The 13613-nt window shown below is 36.3% G+C and overlaps 1 protein-coding gene across 1 annotated transcript in view; it reads right to left on the bottom strand.

Moving 5' to 3' along the window:
• THADA (THADA, armadillo repeat containing) overlaps positions 1-13613 on the bottom strand; it is a 353351-nt gene that overhangs the window by 258467 nt on the left and 81271 nt on the right. The window contains exons 24-25 of the mRNA XM_025354222.1: positions 11850-11963; positions 5333-5455 (exon numbers count right to left, since the gene is read on the bottom strand). Of these exons, the coding sequence (XP_025210007.1) occupies positions 5333-5455; positions 11850-11963 (237 nt within the window). The remainder of the gene's footprint in view (positions 1-5332; positions 5456-11849; positions 11964-13613) is intronic.

Here is a 13613-nt window from a genome sequence, read left to right on the forward strand (position 1 = left end):
CATCCATATTTTCTGTTCCATCCACTATAAATAAAGTTAACGAGGAGACTGAAGTAGACAAAGAAATGAGAAAGAGGTTGTGACTAACAAACTGCATTATCGACTCCTAATTCACTGACAATAAATGCTAATATGAATCATTGATAGCAATCTTAATATGAGTAATACAAAAGGTCATTAACGGGGCTAATGTATTTTGAAAAATTCATAGTAGTAATGGCAATAAAAACATGTCCCTTTTTGGAAGGATGGATGGAAAACATTAGGTTGGTGCAAAAGTAACCGCAGTTATTGCCATTAATAAGTAAAAAGGAGAGCGAAGACAGAAAAGGGTAAGTAGTCGTAAAGTTAAAAATGGAGAAATGATAATAGCTGTAATGAACCACGAAATGATGCTGTGGTCAACAATGGACCACATATTTAATGACAGTCTCATACGATTATAATACCGTATTTTTACTGTACTTTTTCTATGTTTAGCTATCCAAATAATTATTACTGTGTTACAACTGCCCACATACTCAGCATGGTAGCATACTCAGTATAGGAGCATGCTGTACAGTTTGTAGCCTAGGAATAATAGGCTCTATCATACAGCCTAGGGGTGGAGTAGGCTATACATCTAGGTTTGCGCATGTATATGATATGATGTTCACACGACAATGAAATCCCCAAACAACAGATTTCTCAGAATGAATTCCTGTCATTAAGTAATGCATGATTTTAATCCCAGCTAAAATCCATCCTTCTCACAAGGGAAACACTTCCTGCTCCTGACCTCCTTCTCCATCAAGCCCTGAATATATGGTTGATAAGAACCTGGAATTCGACTGCAAACAACTGTTACCAAAATTTTTCTCTTCTATTCACAGAGTGTATAACTTTTTCTTTCCTTTCTTGCATGAAAAAGCTTTCATGTAGACTTGTTTAAGATACAGAAGAGGCTGGGTGCAGTGGCTCACGCCTGTAATCCCAGCACTTTGGAAGGCCGAGGCAGATGGATCACTTGAGGTCAGGAGTTCGAGACCAGCCTGGCCAACAGGGTGAAACCCCATCTCTACTAAAAATACATCTGTAAAATAAGGATTATAACAGAACCTACCTGATAACAGAACCTACTAAGATAATCAATGCAATGTAAATTATGCCAGGTACATGAGAAATACTCAATAAGACAGCCATTATTATGATTATGTATAATCTATCCTTGTATTTCTAGTGCTTAATATAACATCTACAATATATTAAGTAGATATGTCTAATGCTGAAAATATTTACATAATACATTTCTCTGTATTTTAAAAATGCTTATTAGGTAGCAAAGTTTGAGAGATCTGTATGGTTTCAATACAAAAGACTAAGGAATCTGTAAAAACAAATTAAATATATACATGAATGCTTTCTGAAAAATGTTTCTTTACTGCAAGTTAAAATTAAGTTCATTTTACATGTGTATTTTCCCTAACTTATCAGGAAAAACAATTAAGTCAAAAGTACAGATGTAGCCAGCTTTAAGCACAGTTATATTCCTAAGAGGATGTGTACAAACCAAAGTTCTGCAAATCAAACCATATTTCACATGCACTAAGGAAAAATTACACTTAAAATCACTTCAACAGAGAATGCTTTCGTAAATCGCTTTTGTAAGTGAATACTTCTTCACATCCATTAAGTAGGTTGACTTATAAATTTTATCTTAGATTAGACTTTTATACAGCAGAAAATATAACCATTGATAATATTAAGTAACAGTGTTGATCATTATAGCTATGATATTTATTTCCTCTAGCAAAGCAAACTAAATAGAAATGTTTCCTTCATAAAGTGTTAAAAAGGAAGATCCCAAGAAATGAAATTATTAGTATTATGAAATTAGAAAGAAAATAAAAGCACTTATATATATTTATGTAGCCTTTTGTGGATATGTATGCATACATGTACTACGCATATGTAAAGCCCACACATAAAAAAAGAGAAAGAAAATGAATCAGAATGCTCATATCTGTACGGTAATTTACCAGGTGACTTTTACCGTTTTTATTATGCTTTTCTTTATTTTCAAAATTTCTGCAGTGCACATGTATTACTGTTTAGGGTCTCAAAAAATAGTCTTTTCAAAACAAAATGAATCACTCATTTCTGATAGTTTCAATTTTACTAAAAAGTTGGACGAATCACCAGGCTTCACTCTCTGAAAGTCCTTTCATGGAAAATATTTCTTGGTTCATCTGGAACTAATGGCTTGAAGAAAGCAATATTGGTATTTCTGACAATCACTTTTATGATCTCCAGTATTCCTGATGGTCAAGCCACATTCCTACCTCTCTGACTCTACTGACAGCATAAAGGCATTGCTCTACTTCCTGTAAGTGTAAAAGGTAAACTCTGTGACCTCAAGAGTAGTTATGCAATGCTCTTAGACGGAATTCCAGAAGTGTGTATCTCTTACAGGAAGATGCACAATTTTCTAGGCAAGAGTTGGCAACCTCAAAGGAGTCCTCTTCACAATGGGAGTCTGTGCCTTTGGCTTCCACTGCAAAATACTTACTCTCAATTAGAGGCTTATCATACAGGTAAGAAATGGTTTGTGCAGCTTACTAACTGAAAAGCCTGACTTTCTAGTAAATACTCCACTCTGCAGGCAATGTATTAAGATCTAGCTTCTTTTCTCCTCTCCCTTTGCCAGACTTTTTACTTTAAGCCATATTTCAAGCATCTATAAACCAGAGGTTATTCTCCTTATTCTAGAAGACACAATGATATAGGAAAACAAACTATAACGTTTCTCCCAGAAATCATAAGAAAACACATGAAACAATTGTACTGGGTATTGTCCACTATCTTTAAGATTTTTGAATCAAGATGCTTCTGGACAGTGACCATATTACAAAAGAAAATGTGACTCACTATTTAACCTCTTCCATTTCAATGTTTTGTGAGTGTCTGTTTTTTCAACTTTTGATGGAGTTTATTTGTAGCACTAACTCAACACACTAATACTAGAGTCCACAGCATCCAAAATACAGACACATTTAAATACTCAGAGTTGTTTTGTTTCCAGATCAACATAATTAATCATTAGGGAAATGCAAATCAAAATCAGAATGAGATGCCACTTCACATTCATTAGGATGGCTATTATCAAAAAAAAAAAAAAAAAGATAACAAGTATTGGTAAAGATGTAAAGAAACTGGAACTTGTGCATGGCTGATGGGAGTATAAAATGGTGCTGCTGCTGGGGAAGAAGTTTGTTCATTCCTCAAAAAGTTAAACATGGAATTACTATATGATATACCCAAAAGAACTAAAATGACTCAGATAATTTGTACATTAATATTCACTGCAGCATTATTCATCATAGCCAAAAAGTGGAAACAACCTAAATGTCCATCAACAGATGAACTGGGATAAAGAAAATGTGGTAGCTCAACATCACTGATGATAGAGAAATGCAAATCAAAACCACAATGAGATACCATCTCACACCAGTCAGAATGGCGATTACTAAAAAGTCAAGAAACAATAGATGCTGGTAAGGCTGTGGAGAAATAAGAGTACTTTTACACTGTTGGTGGGAATGTAAACTAGTTCAACCATTGTGGAAGACAGCGTGGTGATTCCTCAAGGATCCAGAACCAGAAATACCATTTGACCCAACAAGGCCATTACTGGATATATACCCAAAGGAATAAAAATCATTCGACCATAAAGACACATGCAACGTATGTTTATTGCAGCACTATTTACAATAGCAAAGACATGGACCCAAACCAAATGCCCATCAATGATGGACTGGATAAAGAAAATGTAGTACATATACACCATGGAATACTACGCAGCCATAAAAACGAATGAGATCATGTCCTTTGCAGGAACATGGAAGAGGCTGGAAGCCATCATCCTAAGCAAACTAATACAGGAACAGAAAACCAAACACTGCATGTTCTCACTCATAATTGGGAATTGAACAGTGAGAACACATAGACACAGGAAGGGGAACAACACACACCAGGGCCTGTTGGAGGCAGGAAGGGAGGGAGAACATCAGAACCAAGAGCTAATGCGTGTGGGGCTTAAAACCTAAATGACAGGCTGAGCGTGATGGCTCACGCCTGTAATTCCAACACTTTGGGAGGCCAAGGCGTGCAGATCACGAGGTCAGGAGTTCGAGACCAGCCTACTTAACATAGTGAAACCCTCTCTCTACCAAAAATACAATAATTAGCTGGGCGTGGTGGCACGTGCCTGTAGTCCCAGCTACGTGGGGGGCTGACGCAGGAGAATCACTTGAACCCGGGAAGCAGAGGTTGCAGTGAGCTGAGATCATACCACTGTACTCCAGCCTGGGTGACAGAGTGAGACTCCATCTCAATTAAAAACAAACAAACAAAAAACCTAGATGACAGGTTGGTAGGTGCACCAAACCACCATGGCACGCTTATATTTATGTAACAAACCTGCATATTCTACACATGTATCCTGGAGCTTAAAGTAAAATAAAAATTAAAAAAAGAAAATGTGGGATGTGTGTATACCGTGTATACTGATAAACCAACACACACACACACCCTACCCCCACCGCACAGTATGGATCAACCTTTCACATACTACATGAAAGAAGCCAATAACATAAGGACAAACATTGTACAATTCCATTTACATGAGGTATGAGACCAGGCAAATCCATAGAGACAGAAAGAACAGAGGTTACTAGGGGTGAGGGAGATGAGAGATGGGAGTTAGTGTTTAATGAATACAGAGCTTCTGCTCGGGATGATGAAAATGTTCCAGAAAAGCACAGTGCTGATAAACACTGTTGTGAATGCACATAATGCCACTGCATTGTGTATACTTAAAAACAGCTAAAGTGGTAAATTAAAAAGAAATATAACTGGCTGTTTAAAGAAAAATAACAACAATGTAGTGTGAGTTTACAACACACATGAAAGTAAAATGTGTAACAATAACAGCACATAGACTGGGAGGAGAGAAACAGAAGTGCACTATTATTAAGTTCTTATACTTTAAGTGACATGGTGTAATACCACTTGAGGGTAGACTGTGATAAGTTAAAGATACATATTGTAAACCCTAAAGCTATCACTAAAGTAAAAAAAACTTTAAAAAAACAAAGAAAGACGGTTAATCAGCCAACAAATGAGTGAAAATGGAACCATCAACAATCAAAAATGTAGCTTGATCCAAAGATTTCTAAGAAACTTCACGGTAAAGGGCAGGAAATATTTTTTATCATCCAGTGAAAGATTAGTTTATTAAAACTTACTCAGAAGCATAATTAAATCAATGAAAATGAATAGTAACAGCACTTACTGCCCAGACCGGTGATGTAAAACCCAGAATTGCAGCCTTAGCTCCATCAGCAACATAAGGAATAATATTTTCTCCCAGGCGTGTATCTCTGAACAACGCTCTAAGGATATTTAAAGCATGAACCTAAAACAAGAAGTTCAAAATTAGTTGTAGGTTGAAAACCGTGGCAATTCTAAATCTACACATACACAATAGCACAGCCTCAAAACAAAGAATTTACTGAGTTACAAGCAATGGATAATTCACAAATGAAACAGCAGATTTAATAAAACACATCCAGTAACTGATAAACCATTTTACAAAAAATTAGTAAGATTCAAACAATGCTATAAAAAAGCTTGATCCAATGCACATATGTAGAAGCCTGCACCTAAATACAGAGACAACACGTTATTTTCACGCACACATGAAACATTTATTTTCTAAAATCCCTCAAACCTAGCCACAAATAAAGTCTCAACAAATACCAAGTAACTAATAACTTATAGATTATGCTCTGATCACCATGGAATTAAGAAACTTAAAAAAAAAATTTATTTTTTATTTTATTTTATTTTTTTAGATGGAGTTTCACTCTTGTTGCCCAGGCTGGAGTACAATGATGTGGTCTCGGCTCACTGCTACCTCCACCTCCCAGGTTCAAGTGATTCTCCTGCCTCAGCCTCCTGAGTAACTGGGATTACAGGTGTGTGCCACCATGCCCGGCTAATTTTTGTATAATTAGTAGAGACAGAGTTTCAACATGTTGGCCAGGCTGGTCTTGAACTCCTAACCTTAGGTGATCCACCTGCGTTGGCCTCCCAAAGTGCTGAGATTACAGTCGTGAGCCACCACACCCGGCCTAAAAAATGCTTTTAAAATTGGCACGTTTTCAAACACATTAAATGCTGGTCAAAATTTTTTTTAATATTTTGAAGATGCTACCTATATACCAATACTTGTAGGATGCAGTTTAAGTGAAATTTTAAAAAAAAATGTGTATCTCAAATGCTTCTATTTTGTTAAATGACTAGAATGATTGTGGTAAGTGACCAATTAAGTCAACAGAAAGAGAACAATAAACTTGAAACACAGAAAGAAAATAAAAATTTAGAGCAGAAACTTTTAAAATAGCAAAGACACAACTAAGAGCATTAACAAACCCAAGAGCTGATTCTCTGAAACAGAAATAAACCTCTGACAAGACTAACCAAGAACAGAGGAAAGAAGGCACAAATAAATAAAAAATATTATGAAGGAGTTTGAAGCTACAGTGAGCTATGATAGCACCACCCCAGCCTGACTGACAGAACAAGATCCTGTCTCTAAAATAAAAAAATAATAATAATGTATGGTCTCATTTATGTAAAACTCAAAAAACAGATAAAACTAAAACTAGAGTGTTGGAAGTTAGGCTAGTGGCTACTCCTGGAGAGAAGGGTGTGGACTGGAAGAGAGCAAGAGGGGGCTTTCAGTTGCTAGAAATGTTCTGTTCCTTGATGACTGCACAAATGTGTTCACTTTGTGAAACTGTACTGAGGTACACATATGATTTGTACATTTGTCTGTATATGTACTATAATTCCATCAAAAGATGCATATTTAAAAAAACAGGACAGAAACAGTATGAAAAGCAAAACCACAGGCCAGTCTCACTCACAAAACCAGTGAGAGATGCAAGAATGCAAAGATAATATTAAATTGAAAAAATCAATACAATTCATGACATCTGCAAATTCTAGAAGAAAACATATTTATCTCAAAAGATGCAAAAAATATTCAATAAAATTCAATTTCCTTAATAAGATAACGGGTAGCTTAAAAATTGCAGCAAATTGATCAGAAATAACCTAAGGATGCCTGTTATCTCTCTTTCTATACCAAACTGTACTACAGGTTCCAGCAACAAAGTGCAACAAAAACTGTTTTTAAAAAACTAAAAATTAGAAAGTTAAAACAAACTTAGCATTATTTGTCAAAGATATGATTATCCATAAAACAAATCCAAAAGAATTTATAGATAAGTCATTTGCTGTATTACAGCAATTCTGATAGGCTGCTGAATACAAGCACGATAATCCAGAAATTAACTGCAATCTTCTCAAACAGCAACAGATAATATAAACTTTTAAAAATACCATTCATAATTGCAAAAAAAATAAGACATTGGAAATAAATCTCAAAAATAATCTGTAATACTTTTATGGGCTGGGCATGGTGGCTCACGCCTGTGATCCCCGCGCTCTGGGAAGCCGAAGCAGGTGGATCACCTAAGGTCAGGAGTTCAAAACCAGCCTGGCCAACATGACAAAACCCTGTCTCCACTAAAAATAAAAAAATTAGCCAGGCGTGGTGGTGCACGCCTGTAATCCCAGCTACTCGGGAGGCTGAGGCAAGAGGGTTGCTTGAACCCAGGAGGCGGAGGTTGCAGTGAGCCGAGATCGCGCCATTGCACTCCAGCCTAGGCAACAAGAGCAAAACTCCCAAATAAATCAATACGTTTAAATTCTAACCAAAATTCCAAAAGGGCTTTTTACTGAGTTTAACAAGCTAATTCTAAATTTTTTATAGAAGAGCAATAGGCCAAACATAGCCAAGGTCATTCTGAAGAGAAAACAAAAAAAGATTCAACTTGCCAGATATTAAAACTTTTTATAAAGACACAATAATTAAAATAGTGGTTTTAGGCTAGGTGTGGTGGCTCACGCCTGTAATCCCAGCACTTTGGGAGGCCCAGGCGGGCAGATCACTTGAGGTCAGGAGTTCAAGACCAGCGTGACCAACATGGTGAAACCCCATCTCTACTAACAATACAAAAATTAGCCTGTCGTGGTGGCACAGGCCTGTAATCCCAGCTACTTAGGAGGCTGAGGGGGGAGAACAGCTTGAACCCAGGAGGTGAAGGTTGCAGTGAGCTGAGATCACACCACTGCACTCCAGCCTGGGTGACAGAGCCAGACTCCATCTCAAAAAAATAAAAGCAAAAATAAAATAGTGGTTTTGCTCCAGGGATAGATTAATAGACCAATGAAAGGCAGCACAGAAACAGAACCACCTATCTATGAAAACACATAATAGAAGCAGTACAAATCAAGAAGAAAAGGATGTATTATATCAGAAATGTCTCTGTATCAGTCATCCAAATGGCAAACATTAAATTATTTTATTTTACACTAGCAAAGACAAATTACAGGTAACATAAAGACTTGCATGCACTCCAGCCTGGGTGACAGAGCAAGATCCTACCTGTAAAAAAATAATAATATGGTTTCCTTTACATAAAATTATGACAAGTGTGACAAGTAAAACTTCAAAACTTTTAAAAGCAAATATAAAATATCTTTCTCAGTCGGGCGCGGTGGCTAACGCCTGTAATCCCAGCACTTTGGGAGGCCGAGGCGGGAGAACCACCTGAGGTCAGGAGTTCAAGACTAGCCTGGCCAACAAGGCAAAACCCCGTCTCTACTAAAAATATGAAAATTAGCAGGGCATGGTGGCGGAAGTCTGTAATTCCAGTTACTCAAGAGGCTGAGGCAGGAGAATCGCTTGAACCTGGAAGGCGGAGGTTGCAGTGAGCCGAGATCTTATCACTGCCTTCCAGCCTAGGCCACGGAGTAAGACCTCGTCTTGGGAAAAAAAAAAAAAGAAAAAAGAAAATATAAAATATCTTTCTGATCTTGGGGTGAATTTCTGAAATAAGATCCAAATGTACAACCCATAAAGGAGAAAGCTAACCTATTGTATTTTATTAAAATTAAAAATTATCTATATAATAATAGAGACCACAAAGTAAAAAGAGAAACCATAGGTTGGGAGAATATATATGTAATTCAAATAATCAAAAAGAAATCAATATCAAGAAAATATTTCTGAAACAACAACAAAAATCCAGCTCCTACAAAACAAAAATGAAGGGACAAATAACCAATATCAAAGTAAGCAAAGTCTTTCAACAGACAACTCTCAGAAGTAAACCAAAAGGCTAATAAACATATGAAAAGATGTTAAAGCTGACTAGTAATAAGAGAAATGCAAAATAAAACTAGAAAACAGCATTTCACACTAAGCAGAAAGCCAAAAACTGTAAAAGTCTGATAATACAACGGTGTTGATAAGCAATGGAAAGTCTTATACTCCACTGGCAGGAATATTAGTTCTACCACTTTGGAGACAACACAACAGTATCGAATTGAATACGTGTGTACCCTACAACACTGCAATTCCTCTAGGTATATAACCTGGAGAAACACTCACCTGTGTAAGGAGACACACAAGAATGTTTGTTTCGGCATTGTTTCTAATACAAGAAAACTGGAAACAAAGCAAATGTCCATTCACAGAAGAAGGGATGAAATGAAATAGAATAAAATACTGTTCAGAAATGAAAGTGAACAGGGGCTGAACAGGAGCTTACTAACCTTAAAGTATAATGTTGATTGACAAAACCAAAGTATAAAAAGTGTGAATAACAACATTCATGTAAAAGGAGATAAAAGTATGATGAAAATGCTTGGGAATGATAGTCACTAATTTGGGTTAGTGGTTATAGCTGAGGAGGAATAAAGGGGAATGAGATGTGGAAGAATTCACAGCATAACTAACAATCTCTGTATTGTTTAATTTCTTAAACTGGAATTGGTTTCAAATATGTTCATTATTCACTATATATTTCTGTATGCTGAAATATTTCAAAAGATACATAATAAAAATAATAAAGAAATGAACCATGGGAGGGGAGAAGGAAAGCAAATTATCAACTAAAAAAGCTTAGAAGACTGGTCACAGACAAAATTTTTAAATCTCACCAATTTCATAAAAATGATCACTAAAATGCCATCACCTTGAAGTACAGTAGGGCAATAATTATCCAGCACTTGTTAAAATCAACCCCCATTATTTTTAGATGTTCTTATAAAAACAGCACAGGTTCAGCATCCCAAATCCAAAAATCTGAAATCAAAAAAGCTCCAAAATCCAAAACTTTTTGAGCACCGACATGACATTCTAAGGAAATGCTCATTGGAGCACTTTACATTTTCAGATTAGAGATGTTGACCCGTTCAGTATAATGCAAAAATGCCAAAAAAAAAAAGAAGAAAAAAAAATCTGAAATCCGAAACACTTCTGGTTCCCAGCATTTCAGATAACAGATACACAGCATCTGCTTTTTTAAAGTGATAGTTTAGGAAAATAGAACCAATTATATCTTTTTCACATTTCACTGAAAAGTGCCTTGAAATTATCATTTTTGAACGGTGATTAACAACATTTTAGTCAATTTTTTAAAGAAATGAAGACATTTCATACCTATGGGCACTGGCCACTATATGCCACATGACTATGTTCCATATGATTGTGGAAAAGAATCCCCATTCTTTTCCACAGTCCACATTCTGGCCCGTGGGCTCCCTTTAACACCTTCCACAGGCTCTAAAATAAAATCCTATGTACTTATTGTACTTGATTGTAAACTTCAGCTCTCAATCTGTTCCCTGACCTAGCATGGCCCTTTATAGTTGGGTAGGAGTGTCCTACTATAGGCTGGGCACAGTGGCTCACACCTGTAATCCTAGCACTTTGGAAGGCCAAGGCAGGCAGATCCCTGAGGTTGGGAGTTCAAGACCAATCTGGCCAACAGGTGATTGGGCCTGGTCTTGAACTCCCAACCTCAGGTGATGTGACAGGTGTGGTGGCCCACACCTGTAATCCCAGATACTGGGGAGGCTGAGGCATGGGAACTGCTTGAACACAGGAGGCAGAGGTTGCAGTGAGCCAAGATCGCACCACTGCACTCCAGCCTGGAAAACAGAGTGAGACTGTCTCAAAACACAAACAAAAAAAGGAATGTCCTACTATGAAGCATTAACTGAGGAAGCCCAGACTATAATGTACAAGCAGTACTTGACAGGTATTAATACTGACTCCCTAGTGGTGAAGTGAAGCTATGAGGAGTGCTTTAACTTCATACATATAGGTAGTGACTACAAGGAACTAAATGTGAACATCCCAAAAGTCAGATACCATATTTAAAGGAAATTTTCAACGGCTGAGTTACAAAATGTACATCAACTCAAAGCAGCACACATGAAATTCTCAAGTGCTAGCATATACACTTTCAAATTTGTGGATGCAATAGTATTATAAAATAGCTTATATAAGCTGGATGTTTTCACCAGAGTTTAAAAATTGTTTGTTTTGATTAATATATTCAACTAAAGCAATGGTTTATTTTGTGGATGGTAAAGACAAAAAAATAAAATAAAAACTACTCAAAACAAGCTTCAAATATCTGTCCAACGTTCAAGAGTTCTTTATCTCCAGCAAATAATTTTTGTTAAAAAATAAAGCAAAGATTTAAAACCACTGCAGGAGGCTGAGACAGGATAACTGCTTGAACCCAGAAGGCAGAGGTTGCAGTGAGCTGAGATCACGCCACTGCACTCCAGCCTGGGTAACAAGAGTGAAACTCCATCTCGAAAAACGAGAAAAACAAAACGAAAAAAACAACACTGGAGGGTTTGTGTATTTCCATGATTACCTGGGGGACTGTGCTCTGTAAGTCATCTGTAGGCCCAGCCAAAGAAATTAACTCTTTCATTGTTATTTTCAACAAATCCATTTTGCCTTTCTTTGGTTCAGATGCCAACAGTGCCTATGAAAAAAAAATGCAAAAATTAACAGGGTTCTTAGTTTACATACACTTTTTTGCTGCTTTCCTGGATCAATCCCAAAATGCAAAATCCCCTTAACAAAAATATGTGGTTATCAAAGAAAGTTAATTAAGCCATGTGGCCCTGGACAGGTGGTTTAGCCTCACAGTTTAACCTACAGATTCTTCATCTCTAAATTTAGGTGAAGGTGAAATCATGTCATCTCTAAGGTCACTTCCAGTTTGCTCATTAAATTTTACAATTCTAAAAGGCTAAAACTTATTGACAACTCCTTAAGAACCCTAAGTAGGTGGCAGTTCTCAGACACAATGAACAAATCAGTTTTAGTAACAAATTTATCTAACAAGAAAATTCTCTTCACTTAAAAAACAAAAAATCTCTGGATTAAATTTCTTGTAAGAATGTTAAGGCTCCCTGGAGATGAAGCAGTCAGTTAATTCTTCACAAAAGAATCATTACTTGGAGGACTAATCAAAGTATTTGAAACTTCATGGAACAAAAAGAAATACTGCAAACACCAAAGAGGTCCTATATTTAAAATTTTCAGTAGCTTACTTACTTCGTATCTAACACTTTGCCGATGTCCAATAAACATAAAAATAGGGTAAAAATAGGGTATTAAGTCACGTGAGGCAATAAAAAGGAACGAGGTACTAACATATATTACAACATGGATGAACTCTGAAAACATTATGCTAAGTGAAAGAAGCCACATACAAAAGATCATACACTGTATGATTCCATATGTATGAAATGTCCAGGATGGGCAAATGTATAGAGCTGGAAGGTAGATTAGTGATTGCCTAGGGCTGAGTGGCAGGGGTAGAGAGAAATGGGAAGTAACTGCTAATGAGTATGGGAAGTTTCATGGGCTGATGTTCTAAAACTCAATAATGGTTGTACAGCTCTGTGAATATACTGAAAACCACTGAATGGTACACTTTAAAAGGGTGAATATATAGTATGTGAATTACAACTCAATAAAGCTGTTTAAAAAAATCACTTTAGTCACATTCTCAGATTCCCTTCCTCCATGTCTACTTTTCATGTTTGTAGCTACTGGCTCTCAAAAGTGAAAGTTTCAAGTTAGCCAGCTTCTTCTGAAGCATTTCAAATTTACAGAAGAGGAAAATAAAGACATACAAAAAAAAGTTTGGTTTAGAAGACATTTCTCATAGTTTATTTATGCTCAGATAACATATATTTTTTAAATGACTATTCAAAAAAACGTTGTCTATATTGAAAACAATTTTTAATCTGTCTACGCAAAAGGCAAACTCACAAACTAAGTAGGCAGTTCTTTTCCATGGCTAACACTATGCAGACTTCCACCAAAACAGGAATATAACTTTATTAGTAAGTCATGCTAAGAGAAATGAAGACTTAAGCAGATTTTTTTTTTTTTTTAATTTAGACTTTATTCAACTAAAATAAAGTGAAAAGCTACATTCAATTACTAAAATGTCTTCAGGGAACCATGGCTTTTTTCTCCCAAAGAGCTGGGTAAAGTTTTGGCATTCTTGCCAAGGCTAGTAATCAGAAAGTACACCTTCTGATTACTCATTATGACCATAACTTAGTACAAGTTGGGCACCAGAGCTGAAAGAAGCACACTGCACAAATATGCAGTG

The sequence above is a fragment of the Theropithecus gelada genome, chromosome 13 (assembly GCF_003255815.1).
Source record: "Theropithecus gelada isolate Dixy chromosome 13, Tgel_1.0, whole genome shotgun sequence".
NCBI classification, from domain to species: domain Eukaryota; kingdom Metazoa; phylum Chordata; class Mammalia; order Primates; family Cercopithecidae; genus Theropithecus; species Theropithecus gelada.